This window comes from Penicillium alfredii, assembly GCF_028826965.1.
Source record: "Penicillium alfredii strain IBT 34128 chromosome Unknown utg000011l_segment0_segment0, whole genome shotgun sequence".
Classification (NCBI taxonomy): Eukaryota; Fungi; Ascomycota; class Eurotiomycetes; order Eurotiales; family Aspergillaceae; genus Penicillium; species Penicillium alfredii.
The window spans coordinates 1,094,986-1,111,761 of NW_026622708.1; the positions used below are offsets into that span (position 1 = coordinate 1,094,986).

The window sequence follows — 16,776 nt, forward strand, 5'->3', positions numbered from 1 at the left end:
AATCTACTCATTCTCGATTATTGCAATGCCCAACCACTTGCAGACATCGCAGCAAATCTACCGCTGACATACCTATGTTCTCCATCTCTGCAAGTTCTCTTGGAAGAGAATCCCAGACTACAGGTCTCGGATGTCATTCCACCTGCCTTTACCCCATGTGCGATTAGTTCCGATCCTACCGGCTTTTCCGGAATTGATGATGAGCCAGTCTTTTATTTACTCAACTGACTCCTTTTGTGAGGAAGCTGTACTTGCGTTTCTCTTTCTTCTTTCATCTCGGGTACTGAACTGATGGATCACAACGGGCCCATATTAAATTGGAAGTATGCTTGATATCTAACTCATAGTTGCTAAAATAAAAAAGCGCCAGCCAGCACAACACTAAGCCCGCTGAATATCATCCAAGAATGCAGTCACCCTCTCCACCAGAATGCGCCGCGGCTCCGCCTGGTCACTGTCACTCAGCGCGTGCGACGCATTGGGAACCACCATACTGCGCGGATCCCACAACTGGCGATCCCCACCATTATCAAGGGCCGTCCGCCACCGCAGCAGCAGCGCCTCCTTGTCCACCCACGGCGGCACGGACTGGTCACGGCCTGAATACAGCACCATCAGTTTTTGATTCAGCAGGCCGCGCGCATCAACCATCCCAAAGGTCTGCCGCAGCTGCTCGTCACTCAGATCTGAACTGAACAGATCATCTTCCTCGGGTTTCTCAGGACTATCCGGGCTCACCAGGCTCAGGAACCGGCGACTGCTCACCGGCGCCGAGGCCGGATACCCGATGCGCGCGGTGACGGAGATGGGGACAATAGTGTCGACGGTGTCGTCATCTTCGTAGGTGGCGCGTCGCGCGTCTTCAACGGCGTTGTTGTACAGGTTGCGCATGGCGGCCGGGCTGTCGCGCTCCGTTCCGCACTTCAGCACCCACAGGATGCCCTCGCGGTCCGAAACAGGCGCCTGCATGATCGCGCCATCGACCGGGGTCCGGATGATCGGGGTCCAGCTCTTATCGAAGACCGGGTGTGGCGGCCGCGGGTTCGGGCAGTTTAGGTAGTGCAGCACGTCCTGGCTGCCCGTCGAGTGGCCCATTATCACCACCTTGCCCGCCCCGAACTGCGGTGTCTTGTACTCCCGGATGTACTGCACGCACTGCGCTAGCTCGTCGATGTCCTTGCCTAGTCGGCCCATGCCCCACCCCCCGTACGACGAAGAGAGCACTAGCGAAAATACCGTCCATTCTGTTGGTTCTAGCGCCCGCACGATGTCGCCCAGGTAGTCGACCGAGCCGAGTCCATCTCCGAGTCCGCCCACAAATAGAAGTGTGTGTGGCTTGCGCGGGGCTCCGCGCGTATACTCAAAAGCCACGAGGCTTTTGGTCTGGTGAGGATGATCAAGTCAGCAAAGGGACCTGGGGGGTCCTTTTGAGCAACAGGATTATTTACGCAGTTATGGAGGACGCCAGGCTGACCTCGTGTCAAAGACGTGAGCATCTTGAGTTCCATTTGGTCTTTCGGGGAGAAGGGGGAGTTGAGTGTGTCAGATCAGATAAGAAAATATCAAGATCCGGTGCCGATAGCGGCGGACTCGAGGTGGAGTTGTTGGGTTACATTACGCCTGCGGGCCCGATCCATAAATTATGTACATAGGTACTGTACGCCGAGTATTCTTTTTCTCGTACTGTATGCGCCACGGTTTTGTTTAATACGTGCTACCCAAATGGAATCTGAACCGGAGGGAAAGTCTGCAGGGTGCCGATCCGTCGTTAAAATCTCCTGATTGATAAGATTCTACGCCTTGCCGAGAGTCCTAATTTGGCCTCTAACGAGCTCATTATCCGGTGCGGTGTGGCGAGAAATGCTGCTAAAGGTCAGACCAGAATAATTTTCTACTTTCAGCAATTGAAGAATGGGGGCTGGCTTCAGAATGAGAAGAAGAAGGTACTGAGATCGTGGAATGAATAGTTGAGATAAATGCAACAACATCAAGACAAGATAATGGCACAATGAAAAACACAAAATATCACAATCCATAGACCATCATGCAAGAATAGCCGCCGGATCCTGTACAAATGCCTCCATGGCAGAAGCCAGTTCCTCCAACCTCGCTTGCCAAAACCCCCTCCGCTCTTTATCTGCCGCAATGCCAACATACATTGCACCAGCCTCAGAGTATGACACCACGCGAATCGGATTCGGTGGCTCGGGGTGCGGGTTCATATAGTCAACACGACATTCAGAGCCCGCGAAAGGCATCTTATCGAAGTATTCGATATCATGGTGGTGGACGATAGACGAGAAGAATGGGATGTTCGGAGACCAGCCTGTGCAGTGATCTGAGATCTCTTGAAAGCCGAGCGTAGCATGGTGACTGCCCTTCAAGTACTGATCGCGCATCTCGTGCAACAACTCGCGTGCCGTCATCCCAGCTTGGAACTTCGCTCGGAGCGGCATAACCTGGTAACATGGTCCCATTACGCGGTCAATATCGGGGACGTCGACGGTGCGGCCGGATACAACACCCCCGAAGGTAATATCCCCAATGCCGAGGTGCTGGGCTAACACCCGAGCCCAGCTGGCCGTGAGGAGAGTGGCCATTGTTATATCGGGTGCGCGCGCAGACACGTCGATGGTTCTTTTCAAGAATGTGGGCTTGCTTTCGGGTTGAGATGGTGGGAGGACTGTTAGTCGAGACACTTGGAGCATGTTGCGCCAGTAGTTAATCTTTTCGATGCGAGAGTCGGCTTGGTGTTGGACAAAGGTTGAAAAGGGAGGAGACGGGGATAATGGTTTGTTTTGATATTGCTCATCGAGCTGCCGAAGAATTTCAGGGAATGAAATTCCATCGTACTGGGCGTGCGATATCCGGATCATAAATCCCGTCTCGTCAATGCCATGAACGACGAAGATATGCAGGAAGCTTTTTCCAAAGACAAAGCAAGCATCCTGTTCCACATCTTCTCTGGCAAGTTTGGTACAGTATTCATCCACAGGTTCATCAATACTGTGCTCTGATACTGGCACCTTGAGACTCTCCAATACCACTTGCAGAATGCGGCCTGACTCTGATAAAGACAGTTCGCAGAATAGGATGAGTAGAAAAAAGCTGATCAAAACAAACCAATAGCCGTGCTATGTCAACGGTCTTGTCCAGGTACAGCATGTTGTACTGCAAAGCACTTCGCGGTGCAGAAACCGTCGCCTCCACATCTCGCGCCTGAGGGTCCGTCACAGGTAAAACATCTTGAATGCTCCAATTTGCATCTGCCAGAGCCGGCTGCACCTTGTGGGACAGGAAGACCTCCACATCGGCGATGCCCAGCAACGAGAAAGCAGTGTAGATCTTGACCGGGCGTTGATTCTCTGCTGGGATATCCTCAAGTCGTGGCCGGCGTGTTCCGTCATAACTTTGAGAGACTCGACATCGACCTGGTCCCCGAGGGAAGGAACCTGTTGGAGTGGGATATAAGTAGACGGAATCATATATGGTGGCAGAATATCAGCAAGGTCCTTGCTGAGACCAGAAATAGAGTCAGCAAGCTCCGTTGAGAGCACATCCGTCAAGGGGAGCGCCGCGTTCTGTGTCTCGAGCCCGAGGTTGACTACTTGACTGTCCTTTGGTGGAGGTTCACTGACGAATGCAACCAGTACAGGGGATTGACTGCTGTCGCTCTTCGGGGTAATGAGCTGACTGACGACGTCGGTTGTCGAGGGAAGAAAAGAGCGAAGCTGGATATCAATGGCAGCAAGATCCATCACATGGCCGTCAACCTTTTTCAAGCTCCTTTTTCGCCCCATAAAGATCAAAGACCCGTCTTCGTCATATTTGACTAGATCTCCAGTCTGGTAGAGCCTGTGGTGACGGCCGGGAATGTCGCCGAATCCCTGCTTGAGCCACTCCGGAGTCTCGATGTTCGCGGCTTCTCCGACTCCTTCGAGCAGAAGCTCGCCCACTGTGCCAATTGGCATGAGAAGATTGGTATTCGCAGGATGCACAATCCATGAAACGGAGTTTGTTAGGTATTTGTCCCCAATCATGCGGCTATTATCCTCTTCTGAAAGAAGTGAAGTATCGGGAGCAGAAGAAACTGCGGATGTGTTGGACTGCCATATTCCTGCGCACTCTTGGTCACTCAGACAGGTAATACTGCTAATTTGAGCAATGTCCTCGCTGCAGAGCTGCGACACAGCGCACTCCAACTGAGCCAGAACTCGGTTCATCTGTGGCTCGCTGATGAGAACAGAGTCGAAGCTCGCGGTTACTTGGAACCCTTGATCATGCAAAGAGCATGCCAACATTAACGGGTACGAGTTGAATCGAAGGGCCTCGTGAGCTGCGTCTTCAGCACGGAAAGAGGGAAGTTCATCGTCGGATGGCTCTGATGTTTTTGGCCGACGCGGCTGGATAACCAGACCAATTTTGACTTCCTTCACACGCAAGCTGGGCATCGGGGCTCACCCGACGAATATTCTGCATGCCGAGGTGCTCGTGTGCAGCTCTTACAAGACCCTGTTCTTGGATCGCCTGCAGGAACTCCTGCACAGGCGCGGAATGATCGATTCTCACTCTGACCGGGACAGTGGCAATCATGGGACCTTCGATCTGCTCGACGCCGGGAATCCGGAGTGTGCGTCCTGCGAATGTCTCCCCAAACACCACATCGTCGCTCATTGTATACTGCGAAGCGACTAGAGCCCAAGCCGCTCGAATGAGGGTTGCGGTGGTGATGCCAGATCTTGTAGACCGTTCAACAAAAACAAATCGCTCGGCTAGTGCATTTGATTCGGGAATGTACATCCGTGACGGTAGAGAGGGAAACTGGGGTCCTGTTGCATCTTGAAGTTGTACACGCCAGTAATCCTTTGAGAATTCTCTCGCAGAGTCGATCAGGTAGCGAATGAAATGCTTGAACTCAGCTGGTCGAGAGAGTGGTAGACCTTTGTACGCATTCACCGCGTGTTCAACAATGAGATCCGTGGACCAGCCGTCGTAGATTGCATGGTGGACAGTCCACACAAAGTAGATTTTGTCATGCGATTGGTCATGGACGAGCGCGTACCGGCTCAATGGCATGTTGACTGACATGGAGGCTTTCTGATCTTCTTCCAAGAAACTGCTCAAACTGGTGTTCCTTGACTCCCATCTCGGAGATTCGTTAACGACAACCTGCAGGAAGCCATGGTCTTTGAACTCGACGACGCGAGTTCGCAGAATTGGACTTTCCATAAACACAGTGTTCCATGCGACTTGAAGCCTTCCGGCTACATCCATACTGGGAATCTCCGCAATGCGCTGAGCAACATAGCTCTTGGCTGAACGGGCTGAAAAGGCCATCAAAATCTCCTGTAAAGGAGTGCAGGGGTAGATGTCTTCGATAGTGGCTTTGTCAATCCCACATTTCTCTGCAGTCTCCGTGCAAGCAGAGTCACGGGTCCATGTTGGGTCAATCAAAGAGAAAGCTGGCACCTCCACTTGCGAGTCTGCCTCTTCTTGTTACATCGATCTTGCCATGTCTGACAGAACAGGAAAGTTGAAAATATCCGTCACAGTCAGCAAAAAGCCTTGCACACGCACTGCTGATACAAGCTTCATCGCCATAACAGAGTCCCCACCAAGAATGAAGAAGTTTTGGGCGGTGCTGACCTCCTCCGCGCGAAGCCCGAGCAGGCGACACCATATACTCTGCAAGCAGATCTCTGCATCCGAGACGGGCTCCTGGCTCTGGGATGTCAATCCACCCTCCGAGCTTGTTTGCAGAGACAGCTGTGACCCAAATGTTCGCAACGACTTTCGGTCGGTCTTCCCAGAAACCAGCATGGGCATGCGGTTTATCCCAACGTACATCGATGGGACCATGTACACCGGCAGTACCTTGGACAGCTCTTCGTTGACATTTGCTATTTTTTCTCGAGTTCCGATCGAGAGTTCTGCTTGTTGGGGTTCGTCATTATGGGAATCGGGTTTTTTCTCAGCATTTGGATCAGCAACAAAGGCCAGCAGCATAGACTCTTTGCTCCGGCCCTGGGGCGCAATGACCTCGGCCATCACGTCTGTTCCAGGGAGCAGTCTTCGCAGATGATGCTCGATCTCGCCCAGTTCAACGCGCTGACCACGCAACTTGACCTGCGTGTCCTTGCGTCCAACAAAGACGAACCCGCGTTCTCCATCTGGGTCGTAGCGGACCAAATCCCCCGTCTTGTATAAACGACCTCTACGCCCAGGTACATCACCACCACCTGCGAGAAGCCATGGCGGGTCTTCAATGAATGCCGCTGCGGTCTTCTCGGGATCCCCCAGATACCCTTGTCCCACGATCGGGCCCTCCACCAGCAACTCCCCGATTGCTCCCACTGGCATCAATCGGTTGTGGTTTTCGGGGTCAACTAACCATATTACCGCTCCCACGCCAGGACCAATACTGACATACGGCTTGCCTGCTGCACTTGAGTTGATGGTACATCCCACGGTACATTCCGACGGGCCATACCCCACGACGATTCGCGTGAACCGGCCCCAATGGGAGACGTCACCAACGGAGCATGATTCTCCACCCAGACCGAGACTATGCAACGAGGGAACGATGTCAGGATCAAGGATGCGAGCCACAGATGGGGTCATGTTGGACATGGTGATCTTCATGCGACGGATTACGCCGCTCAGGTCATTCAGGCGGTCCTCGTCGGACGGGATACATAGGCACCCGCCTCGCAGAAGCGTGCAGAGCATACTATCCACACTGACGTCAAAGGCGTATGATGCGAAATCGAGGACTCGCGATTCGGCCGTGTACCCTACCGCCGTACTTCTGGTGATGGCGCTTGTAGTGTAGGTGGCATGGTCGATGATGACTCCCTTGGGCTTCCCGGTACTCCCAGAAGTGAATATAAGATAAAGACTTGAATCTGTGGGAACCACCGGTAGCTCAGGTCGAAGCGATGAAGAGGTTTGTTTGGCGAGTGTAAGAAGCGTGTCTTGCCTAACAATGACCGCCTGGGCACCAGGCGCGATTGTTATACCCAAGGAACCGTGGGGTTGGGAGGTGATGATCAAGGTTGCATTTACTTGTTCTGCAATTGTCTGGCGTCTTTCAAAGGGTTGACTTGGGTCCATGAGAACGAACGCTCCACCGGCCTTCATGACACCCAGGACGGCGACGACTGTCCATCGAGATTTCTCAAAACAAAGAGGCACGATTTGACCAATTTTTAATCCAAGCTCAAGTAAATGATATGCGAGTAGCGTTGAATACTTCTCGATATCCTCGTAAGACAATTCGCCATCCCACGAGCAGATGGCCTGCGCCGTGGGTTGTCGTCGCACTTGATCCGATATTAAGTCTTGCATGCAGGTGTGGGTGGTGGGAGGAAGATCCTTGTTCCAGCGCCAGATCTCGGATCGGTCGAGTTCACCCAGTTCAAGGCCTGTGGCAAGTGAAGATGTCGTTTCCTAGCTCTCAAGATAGGAGCATCAAAGCGGACGAACGTGGCCAGGCGTTTCCTCGGTGCCTCTCTCTCAGAGGACAGAATAGCACCAGAAGCCATGACCGGTGGAATCCTGACGTGTCCGGGTACAGTACAGAGGACAAAAAGGCAAGCCTATCAACAAGATATGGACTAGAAACAGAAACCGACGGTCCTTTCCACCCTTGTTGCGACTTTTGCCATGCCTGCATCCACTGCTCCCCACGGCCCTCGCTTCTGCCATGCTCTGCGCACTCGGAAATCGCGTCTCCGTTTCTTTCCCCTGCTGGCCAGAAGACCGGTGCTTCAGGTGCTTTCTTGGGGCCCACCTTGTCGGTGGACTGGATAAACCTGTAGAGCACACACTCCACAATCATAGATGACACCCAAGGTCTGCCGGTGTATGGAGGCTTGGTTGTGCGGTAATAACCGGCTGTCCGTAATTCTGTAATACCGCGCCAGTTTGTATTGTATGGTTCTCGATTGTGAAGAGGCTCCACCGATCGTCGATAGGGCGAGGAAATCATGAAGGTTGGGGGTTGAAACTGATTGTACTAACTGTTGTCTGTTTCTCATATCAAAACCATCGAGCATAAACAAAGAAAAGAATCAAAGAAGCAAACAGCAAACGCGGAGTCTGTGACGATACAGCTCATTAGGGCTTGACGAGTCATAGCCGAATAGCGCTGGCCCCGCTTGGCAATGGAGAGATCCATCTTCACTTCCCATGGATGACCTCGGCCAGTTTCCGACTTGCAATCTTATCAGATGCTATGGACTTACCGAATGGGTCCTCGTCTGCGTACGTCGGTCCAGCCCGATGTGGACGATATTCGCGTATCTGATCACTCCACTGCCCTCGGCGCCAGCTATGCAGTCCCCACTCAAGCAACATCCGGGTTATCCATCGAGAGTTGATGAAGCTGCGACTGAAACGAGCCTGCGAAATCGGATTGACCCACGGGGGAATGTTGCAAGGAGGAAAAGCCGAGCACGAAGCTTCTTGATCTCCGTGGTATAGGCTCTGCGCGACCAGCTTACTTCTTGTATTTGGCTATTCTTAACTTTCTGCGCCATCAGCAAACACAATGGCTACAAGCTTACAGCCGTTGGAACCAGCCAAAATCCGCTTGCCCCATCCTTATCTGACCACCTACCACCTAGTGGCCTCGTCCAAGATCTTTGAAGGAACCCGGTCGTTCCAACTGCGCAAGGCCGACAACGCGGATGAAGCTCAGCCGTTCCCTCAGGCCTTGCACAATGAGCAACTATATTTCAATGCGCTTCAGCCGGTGATCTCCGAGATGGCCGTGCCACCTTCCAACAACACGGCATGGGCACGCGCGCAGCGAAGCCCGTCATATACTTGCAGCTGGGAAAGCGAGCCTGCCCCAACAGTCGGCCAATTCTGGCTGTTTTTGTATTCGATCTTTACCGTGCAAGAAGAACTCGAGACTTTCCGTCTTCAACTGCAAGGACCAAATGCCGACACTGTTGCGCAGGCGCTGCGTCTGTCAATGGTGGCCATTGACCACCCCCGGCCTGTCAGCCCTACAACCAAGTTCCAACCCACTCCCAACGAGCTGCTTGTTCTGTGCAGCGCTTTCTGGCAAGGCTGTGCCTCGCCTCTGGGATTCCAGCCTATCTGGCTACCCACCTGGAACACAGCCGTCCCCCACCTCGAGTATACCATGACCTCAACCGAGGTCGCGCACCATCGTCATCCGCGACGACACGACGACACCCGAAACCAACACCAGGCTCCGTCGTCTATAGTCGTTATATCCCCTTCCTCGATGAGCACTTCTCACTCGTCGCCCTCGACTACCAAGACTCCGTCCACCTAAATCTCTTCCACACCTGGCAGAACGACCCCCGCGTAGCCAGGGGCTGGAAAGAGACCGGCACGCTGGACGAACATCGTGAGTACCTGCGCCGAAAACATGAAGACCCACATACCCTCACTGTTTTGAGCCGCTTCAACGAGACCCCGTTCTCCTACTTTGAGATCTTCTGGGCCCGCGAAGATACAATTGGCGCGCGCTATGCCGCGCAGGACTTTGATCGCGGCCGCCACACTCTTGTTGGTGATGCCTCATTTAGAGGGCCGCATCGGGTCATGGCTTGGTGGCCGAGTATGATCCATTACCTCTTCCTAGATGACCATCGCACGGAGAATGTGGTTGGAGAACCCCTTGCCACCAACGACAAAGTCTTAACTTATGATTACACGTTTGGTCTGCACCAGGATCAAGTCATTGACCTACCCCATAAACGGGCCAGTCTTGTAAAGTGTACCCGGGAGCGCTTCTTCCAGCTGTGTCCGTTTAACCAGGGCACTCCGCATATTGCGGGGACCGGATTGGGATTCCAGTCGCGGGTGTAGAATGTGAAATCGCAAGGGCATGAATGAACTGTGAATGTATGTTTTGTTTATTTGGGATCATTGGTGGCAAGTTCTATTTATATGTTTATGTACGAAATTATACCATCTTCACTTTATTATATTTTGAATTCCATAAATCTAAGAAGTAAAAGCTACTGTATATTATAAATCTGGTCTAAAAGTATGCGTACAGGTTAAAGCGAAATAACTCTATAGTACATGCCATCATCCTCCAAATGTCTGACTGAGCACATTGGTGCGATAGCTTTCAGAGTGGGTAAACAACTCATCATGAGTGCCCGCATCAACACAAACACCCCCTTCAATCAGATAGATGGTATCAGCCTTGCGAATAGTGTGCAGTCGGTGCGCAATGGCCAAGACACTGATACCTCGCGACGCCACCTCCAGTCCCTCCTGCAGGAGTTTCTCCGACTCAGCATCCAGGGCGCTAGTAGGTTCATCTAAGATCAGCAGTCCGGGCTTGCGTACCAGCGCACGCGCAATAGCCAGACGCTGCTTCTGGCCACCAGAAAGCATACTACCATTGGCACCACACGGGGTATCGTAGCCCTGTGGGAGACTGGCAATAGTGTCATGAATGTTGGCCAGCTTGCAGGCTTGCACAATCTCTTCGTCGGACACTTCGGTACCGGGACGGGCGCCTAGTGACACATTGAACCGCACGCTGCCCTCGAAAAGCACCCCCTCTTGCGGGACCAAAGCGATGTTGTCTCGGAAAGAGATATCGCTGCGGTGCGTGATGTCTGTTCCATCGATAAGAATTGCCCCCGAGATCGGGAGGTACATGCGTTCCACCAAGGAGATGATGGTTGATTTCCCGGCCCCTGAGGGTCCAACCAACGCGCAGAATTGGTCGGGGCGGACATGGACATTCAGTCCTCGCAGCACAGGTGCGCGGGGGCGCGCTGGGTAGGAGAAGTTGACATCGCGGAGCTCGACGTCCATACCGCCTTGCGCATTTGCGGCGACTGATCTAGTCGTCCCGAAAGCCTCAATATCCTTTGCGGTCGTGGCTTCATGCATTGAGGCTCCGGTTGCACCAGAGGATCCAATCTCCAGGATGCCGAGAACTCTTGCCACCGCAGCTCGAGCATTAGATACCTCAGGGGCCAGCGCAAACATCTGGCTCCAGAGCTGGGCGCTCACCAGCAGCGCAAACATCACAATAATAAATTGAGTCTGGCTATACGTCCCGTTAAAGATCTGCTTTGAGCCCCACCAAAAGGCCAGTGCGTAAGACAGATTTCCGAGGAAATATGCCAATCCTAGCCAGAGGTTGGCGTGCAGACTGATCGCGGTGGTTTCTCGTCGGGGGCCGTGAAGCGTGCGACGATAAACGGCCAGGGTTTCATTCTCAAGTGACAGAGAAGCAATTGTCTGGATGGAGTTGATTGCTTCCACACTAATACTGACGGATTGGTTGAATGCGTTTTTGTGGCGCTCTTCAAACTGAGCCAGGACGTGGAGCTGCATCACACCCACGCCGAGAAGAAGAGGTACGACAGCGATACAGACCAGGGCTATTTTCCAGGCAATAATCAGTGTCATGATCACAGCCACGACAAGGTTGATACAGATCGAGAATATGATGCCGATGACCGAGCCGCTGAGGCCCGCAATCTGATTGCCATCGTTCGTGATGTATCCCAGTAGTCCGGTTGGCGTACGACTCTCCGACTAATGCCACTGCAAGTCTTGCTCGAACAACGAACGGAACAACAGCACGCGGATTGTGTAGATAGACTTTTCAGCCACCAACCCAAAGCCCACCCAGATAACGATATTGGCGAAGAATTCGATAATAGCCAGCACGAAGAACATCAAGCCGAAAAAGTTCCCACGGGAACGAATATATTCAGGCGTTTCACATGGGGTCAGGCTGCCGACTGTGTTGCCAAAGATCACTGCCTCGGCTAAAAAGGCAGCGCCAACGATACTTGCGCCGATGAGGGCCAGGAATGCGATGAGCAGATGGGGGCGCATAATGGGAAACATGCCACTGGCAAGGCTCCAGACAGACTCCTTTTTTGGCTTTTGGGAGCGATCTTCTGAAGACGGTGATGTTGGTGGTTTCTCGCTGGCGTCAATAGAGACGAGCTCCTTACTCTTGCTCTTGGCGAGCTCCATGGGACTTTCATTCCTGGATTGCTCGGACTGATTGATATCAATCGAACTGGAATTAGTACCTTCAGACGGTTGAGTGTTGAGATTCTGCATCTGGACAAGACCGGCATAAGCACCCTGCTTGGCCATGAGCTCGGAGTGGTTTCCTTCTTCCACTACCTCTCCATCCCGCATGGCAATAATCTTGTCTGCCTTTTGAATTGTCGAGAGACGGTGCGCAATAGAGATCATTGTCCTTCCCTCGGAGCAGCGGCTCACAGCTGCCAGGATCTCCTTTTCACTTTTGGAATCAAGAGAGGCTGTGGCTTCGTCCAGGATCAAAACTTTGGGGTCCTTCACCAGTGCTCGCGCAACGGCAATTCGCTGTTTCTGGCCACCGCTTAGCAAGGTGCCGTTGGATCCTACTATAGTACCGAGGCCTTCCGACAGGTTATCAATAAAGCGCGCAGCGTCTGCGAGCGTTGCCGCATGCTGAACCATCTCGACAATCTCCACCACCTCGGATCCATGGGCCTGGGCAGCGTCGGAAGCCTGTTGGCCATTGCGAATTGCAGCAGCCACTGCAGCAAGCCGAGGGCCTACTAATGTGGCATGAAGATGATCGTGTGCGGGAGAGGCCGAGTTGACGAGGCCATGGGCGATATTCTCCAAGATTGACCGATCAAGTAGCGTTGCCTCCTGTTGCACTATTGCAATACAGCTCCGCAGTTGGCGCGTGTTGAGGTCTCGCACATCCTGACCGTCCAGCAGCATCGATCCTTCGGTGGCATCGTACAACCGAAGCATCAAGCTTGCGATCGTTGATTTTCCACTGCCGGAAAGACCGATAATAGCAGTTTGCTTTCCGGCTGGGCATTCTAGAGAGACGTTACGGAGAGCTAGTCGTTCTGGGCGCGAAGGATATGTAAACGAGACATTTCGCAGCTCGAAGTGGCCCGCAGTGGAAGGAGGAAGTGGGATCCCCGAATTTGATGTACCGTCAATTACAGACTGGCGATCCATGTCTTGCTTCAATTTGGTGAATGCCGCAGATGCTGCGCCAAATATCTGCAGAAAAGGTGCGACCTGGCTGAGAACAAGTGTTGCTATCACCAACTGTCAGCCTCTATTGCACCATCAAAGCAGAAGGTTCCTCTTACCATCAACCAAAATGAAGATAACCGTGAAAATTGATCCAACCGAGGTTCCATGACTGTTATTTGCCACGGTATCGGCAATTGTGCGACTGCCCTGCCAGAAGGCCAGAGCATTGGCCGCATAGGCGATGAAATACATCAGGCCGGCCTGCACACCGGTAGCCAAGGCCTTTTTCAGGCATTCGTTTCTCGCTCTGCGCAGATGAGCCGTGAACTTATTCTCCAGTCGATCATTGGCGTTGAAGGCATGCACGACTACAACGTTCGACAAACCCTCCGAGGCAATCGATGAAGCAGCTGCGAAACAGTTCGACATGTGTCGCGAGTATTTCTCAATAAACCAGCCTCCCACGAGGGACATGATAAAATATGCTGGAACCAGGGAGACCAAGATGCCCGCCAGTTTTGCATCCTTTATGAAAGCCACCACATACGAAGTCACGAAGAACGAGACACTGGAGATACAGATGCCTACTTTTTCCGAGGTGCCCGAGCGGATGGTCTGGATATCGCCGTTCAGTCGCGATAAGACTTCGCCGGATGGAAGGTCGTCAAAGAACGCGGCCTCCTAGCGTAAGAGGCTTCGAAAGTACTGTTCGCGCAACCGCTAAGCCAATCGCGCACCCCCAAGTGACCAGCAGGCTAGTTGGATGTACATGAAGCTAAACTGCGCGATGGCGAGATACAAGACATAGAGAATCTTGCTATTCACATCGTTCTGATACGCGGCCTATACGGCAGGGCTTGCCGGTGTCGTGGCTGAGGCATTGCATGTCTCTGAGTTGAAGTCATCGATGAGCTGGCCGAATATAATGCCCAGCAGAGGAAATGGGACACCAGAGGCAATGGCAAAGATCAAGCCGGTAATGAGCAGCGCGATGTCGAACTTGGTTGGAGTAGCTTGGGCATAAATCACGAAGTAGCCAAAGAAATTCTTGGGCTATATATCAAAAGGGAGTCAGCTCGGTCAGCCATATTCAATACTAGCGCGACAGTCATACCTTCTGGGCAATTCGTGCGCTTCCTTTCACGGATGCCGAGTCTGCCATGTTCACTTGCGCTGCCCTTTGCAGTTGCAGCGCTTCCAAAGTGACCGATAGAGACTCTGTCATTCAACAATCAGTGCTCAGTGTTTTGCACTGTCTGAAGCATTGAAACATTGAAGCATTGAAGCATTGGCAGACCAGGTCCAAAGCCACTCTTCGATTCAGACTACGGCATCTTTCATCCGATACCGGATTCCCCATCCACGCGCTGCCACACCGTGCAGAAAAAAGATCTGATAAGATCGGACGATCCATGAAAGGGTGACTCGACGACATGCTCAGAACGAGGACCCAACTGGTTTAGGTCCCGGTGGTCCACCCGGTGGAGGCGTATCCAATCTTACGCGGCTGTAATTCTGCAAGCCCTAACATCCCGACTTGTATGTAACGATCTACGGCCTTGACTGTGTTCCACCAGCCCACGCAAGCTCCACGGTCTAGTCCGCTGTTTGAAGCTCGATTAGACTAGAGGTCGCGTGACATGGGCAGCATTGGATACTGGCCTGAGCCGACGAGAAACCTTTAATGTTATTCAGGGCCCACTAGCTGGGGATATACAGTAGTACTACATATAGTAGTGGGCTCCATTGCAACCGGTTCCAATGGTTCAAAATGTAATGTCTTAGAACGACAACCGTATCCTGGTAACGAGCATGCTCCCTTTTCTTAGCCATTTCAGCACAATGTCTTGCGGATCTAAGCCGAGGGTTCTGTCGGTATCCACCGGAGAAACAGCCGTCTCGAAGCATAACTTATCCAGATACAGTCCTAGAATTATTCCAGCCATATGAGGAATGATTTCGGAAAATGGGTCTTGTCCATCTGTTGTAGACATGTTAGCCGGAACTCTATGACTCCGAAGCAAATAGACATCGGTCCAAGGTGCCAAGCTGTTTCTAACAAAATATCCCCCAATCGTGCCTCTCTTTTGTGATCTATCCTTGCATAGCTTGCTCCAGGACTATGGACGTGAGGGAATTCAAACGGCGACCACCGCCCCAGACATATGGCGTGATGTCTTTTCCGGCTCCGCATGTTGTGTTAGTCGTTTTCAACCGACCCGAGGCACTCAATTCCATGACCAGAGCTGCACAATATGAACTCGAGTCTCTCTTCTCCTGGTTCGACAGCGAAGCATCGCTCCGCTGTGCGATCGTCACAGGCGCAGGGCGTGCATTCTGTGCCGGGATGGATCTGAAACAATGGGACATATCCAACGCTCGCCGTGCCAACGGAGAGCACGACGGACAACTAATGATGCCACGGTCCGGTTTTGGAGGGCTCTCCCGGCGCCATGGCAAAAAGCCTGTCATCGCCGCGGTCAACGGGCTGGCCTTTGGCGGTGGAATGGAGATTGTGGCCAATATGGATCTCGTCGTCGCCGCAAAAAGTGCTCGCTTTGCCCTCCCAGAGGCTCAGCGAGGAGTTGTTGCTATGGCCGGCTCCCTCCCACGACTCGCCAGAACTATTGGACGGCCTCGAGCAACGGAGCTCGCTCTTACAGGCCAAAGCATCACTGCGACAGAAGCTCGGGAGTGGGGGTTGATCAATGCAGTGACAGAAGATGCCACGAGTGACTGTGCTGTGCTGGAACGGCCGGTCGTCAAGAAAGCACTGGAGTATGCGACTAAAATCGTCGGCAATAGCCCTGACAGTGTGGTGATTAGTCGGGCGGGGATTCTGGCCGGCTGGGAGGATGGGAGTGTGGAGAATGCGAGTCGTCTGCTGAGTGAGACATGGGAGTCCGCATTGAATGAAGGCACGAATCTACAAGAGGGCGTGAAGGCCTTTGCTGAGAAGAGAGCACCGCGATGGGTTGACAGCAAGTTGTAAGAGATAACAATATCAAGAGTCCTCCGTTATACCCTGTCCTGAACATCTCAAGCTGTTTCTTCGACGCGTCAAGAATTCCTGTATGTATGAGATGACACAGTGGAAGTGCTCACGCGCCATCGGACGTTCCTATGTCCTCCATCAACCTTCCACGGATCGGTGGCAATGGAAAAGTCGAACATTCCAGTGTCGAATGGGTCCACTTCAATGCCCAGCCCGTTCATCTTTGTTATTCATCTGTCCTGTACTCATCAGCGGGTTGCATTGCTGAAAAAGGCTTGTTAGACAATGCTTCTCCAGGTTCAGACTGACGGGTTAGTCCTTTCAAAGGATGAAAGCACTTCAAGCCCTACCTGCATTGAATTCTTCTACACAGCAAAACTTCCCCTCAGGCAAATACCAGTCATAATCCTCGTGCTGTGCCGATCTTCGCAGCACGAGCACCTGCCACACCCGGGGGCCGAAAAACCCGCATCACAGCGGGCTTGGTGGGCCTCCATGCAGACGCATCTGCCGGTTAGAAAAGTTCCAGCTCCATCGGGACCAATATATCGCAGGACTGTAGCGTGGCCTGCTCCGAGAATTGGCCGCGAATAATCAGATGCAGAGTGGGCGCATGGATGAGATGCCACGTACTATAAGAACCGAAATACAAGAAATACAACATGGCGAATACCGTCAATACTCGGAAATGTCCGCAACACGCCGCATACAAGCTCATACAAGCTCCATCAAAGGCCTTGGTCTCGCATGGTGCAGGATTT

At 52.7% G+C, this 16,776-nt stretch overlaps 5 protein-coding genes across 5 annotated transcripts; 2 read left to right on the top strand and 3 right to left on the bottom strand.

Annotated features, from left to right (window-relative positions):
• Positions 1 to 381: 381 nt before the first annotated feature.
• On the bottom strand, positions 382 to 1,508 carry NUU61_008837 (uncharacterized protein; the record flags this gene model as incomplete). Its single annotated transcript, XM_056659362.1, has 2 exons — positions 382 to 1,383; positions 1,449 to 1,508. 2 exons carry the CDS (start codon positions 1,506 to 1,508, stop codon positions 382 to 384), a joined length of 1,062 nt encoding a protein of 353 aa, XP_056507655.1.
• Positions 1,509 to 2,042: 534 nt separating this feature from the next.
• On the bottom strand, positions 2,043 to 7,544 carry sidD (nonribosomal peptide synthase SidD; the record flags this gene model as incomplete). Its single annotated transcript, XM_056659363.1, has 6 exons — positions 2,043 to 3,065; positions 3,124 to 3,345; positions 3,411 to 4,403; positions 4,462 to 5,469; positions 5,527 to 7,449; positions 7,482 to 7,544. 6 exons carry the CDS (start codon positions 7,542 to 7,544, stop codon positions 2,043 to 2,045), a joined length of 5,232 nt encoding a protein of 1,743 aa, XP_056507656.1.
• Positions 7,545 to 8,551: 1,007 nt separating this feature from the next.
• Positions 8,552 to 9,849, top strand: NUU61_008839 (GNAT family N-acetyltransferase; the record flags this gene model as incomplete). Its single annotated transcript, XM_056659364.1, has 2 exons — positions 8,552 to 9,182; positions 9,224 to 9,849. The coding sequence occupies 2 exons, from the start codon at positions 8,552 to 8,554 to the stop codon at positions 9,847 to 9,849; spliced, it is 1,257 nt and encodes a 418-aa protein (XP_056507657.1).
• A 225-nt stretch (positions 9,850 to 10,074) lies between these two features.
• Positions 10,075 to 14,245, bottom strand: NUU61_008840 (ABC transporter ATP-binding protein; the record flags this gene model as incomplete). The annotated part of the gene is made up of 5 exons (XM_056659365.1): positions 10,075 to 11,550; positions 11,599 to 13,082; positions 13,137 to 13,701; positions 13,870 to 14,073; positions 14,135 to 14,245. 5 exons carry the CDS (start codon positions 14,243 to 14,245, stop codon positions 10,075 to 10,077), a joined length of 3,840 nt encoding a protein of 1,279 aa, XP_056507658.1.
• An 897-nt stretch (positions 14,246 to 15,142) lies between these two features.
• On the top strand, positions 15,143 to 16,012 carry NUU61_008841 (enoyl-CoA hydratase/isomerase family protein; the record flags this gene model as incomplete). Its single annotated transcript, XM_056659366.1, has 1 exon — positions 15,143 to 16,012. One exon carries the CDS (start codon positions 15,143 to 15,145, stop codon positions 16,010 to 16,012), a length of 870 nt encoding a protein of 289 aa, XP_056507659.1.
• Positions 16,013 to 16,776: the final 764 nt, after the last annotated feature.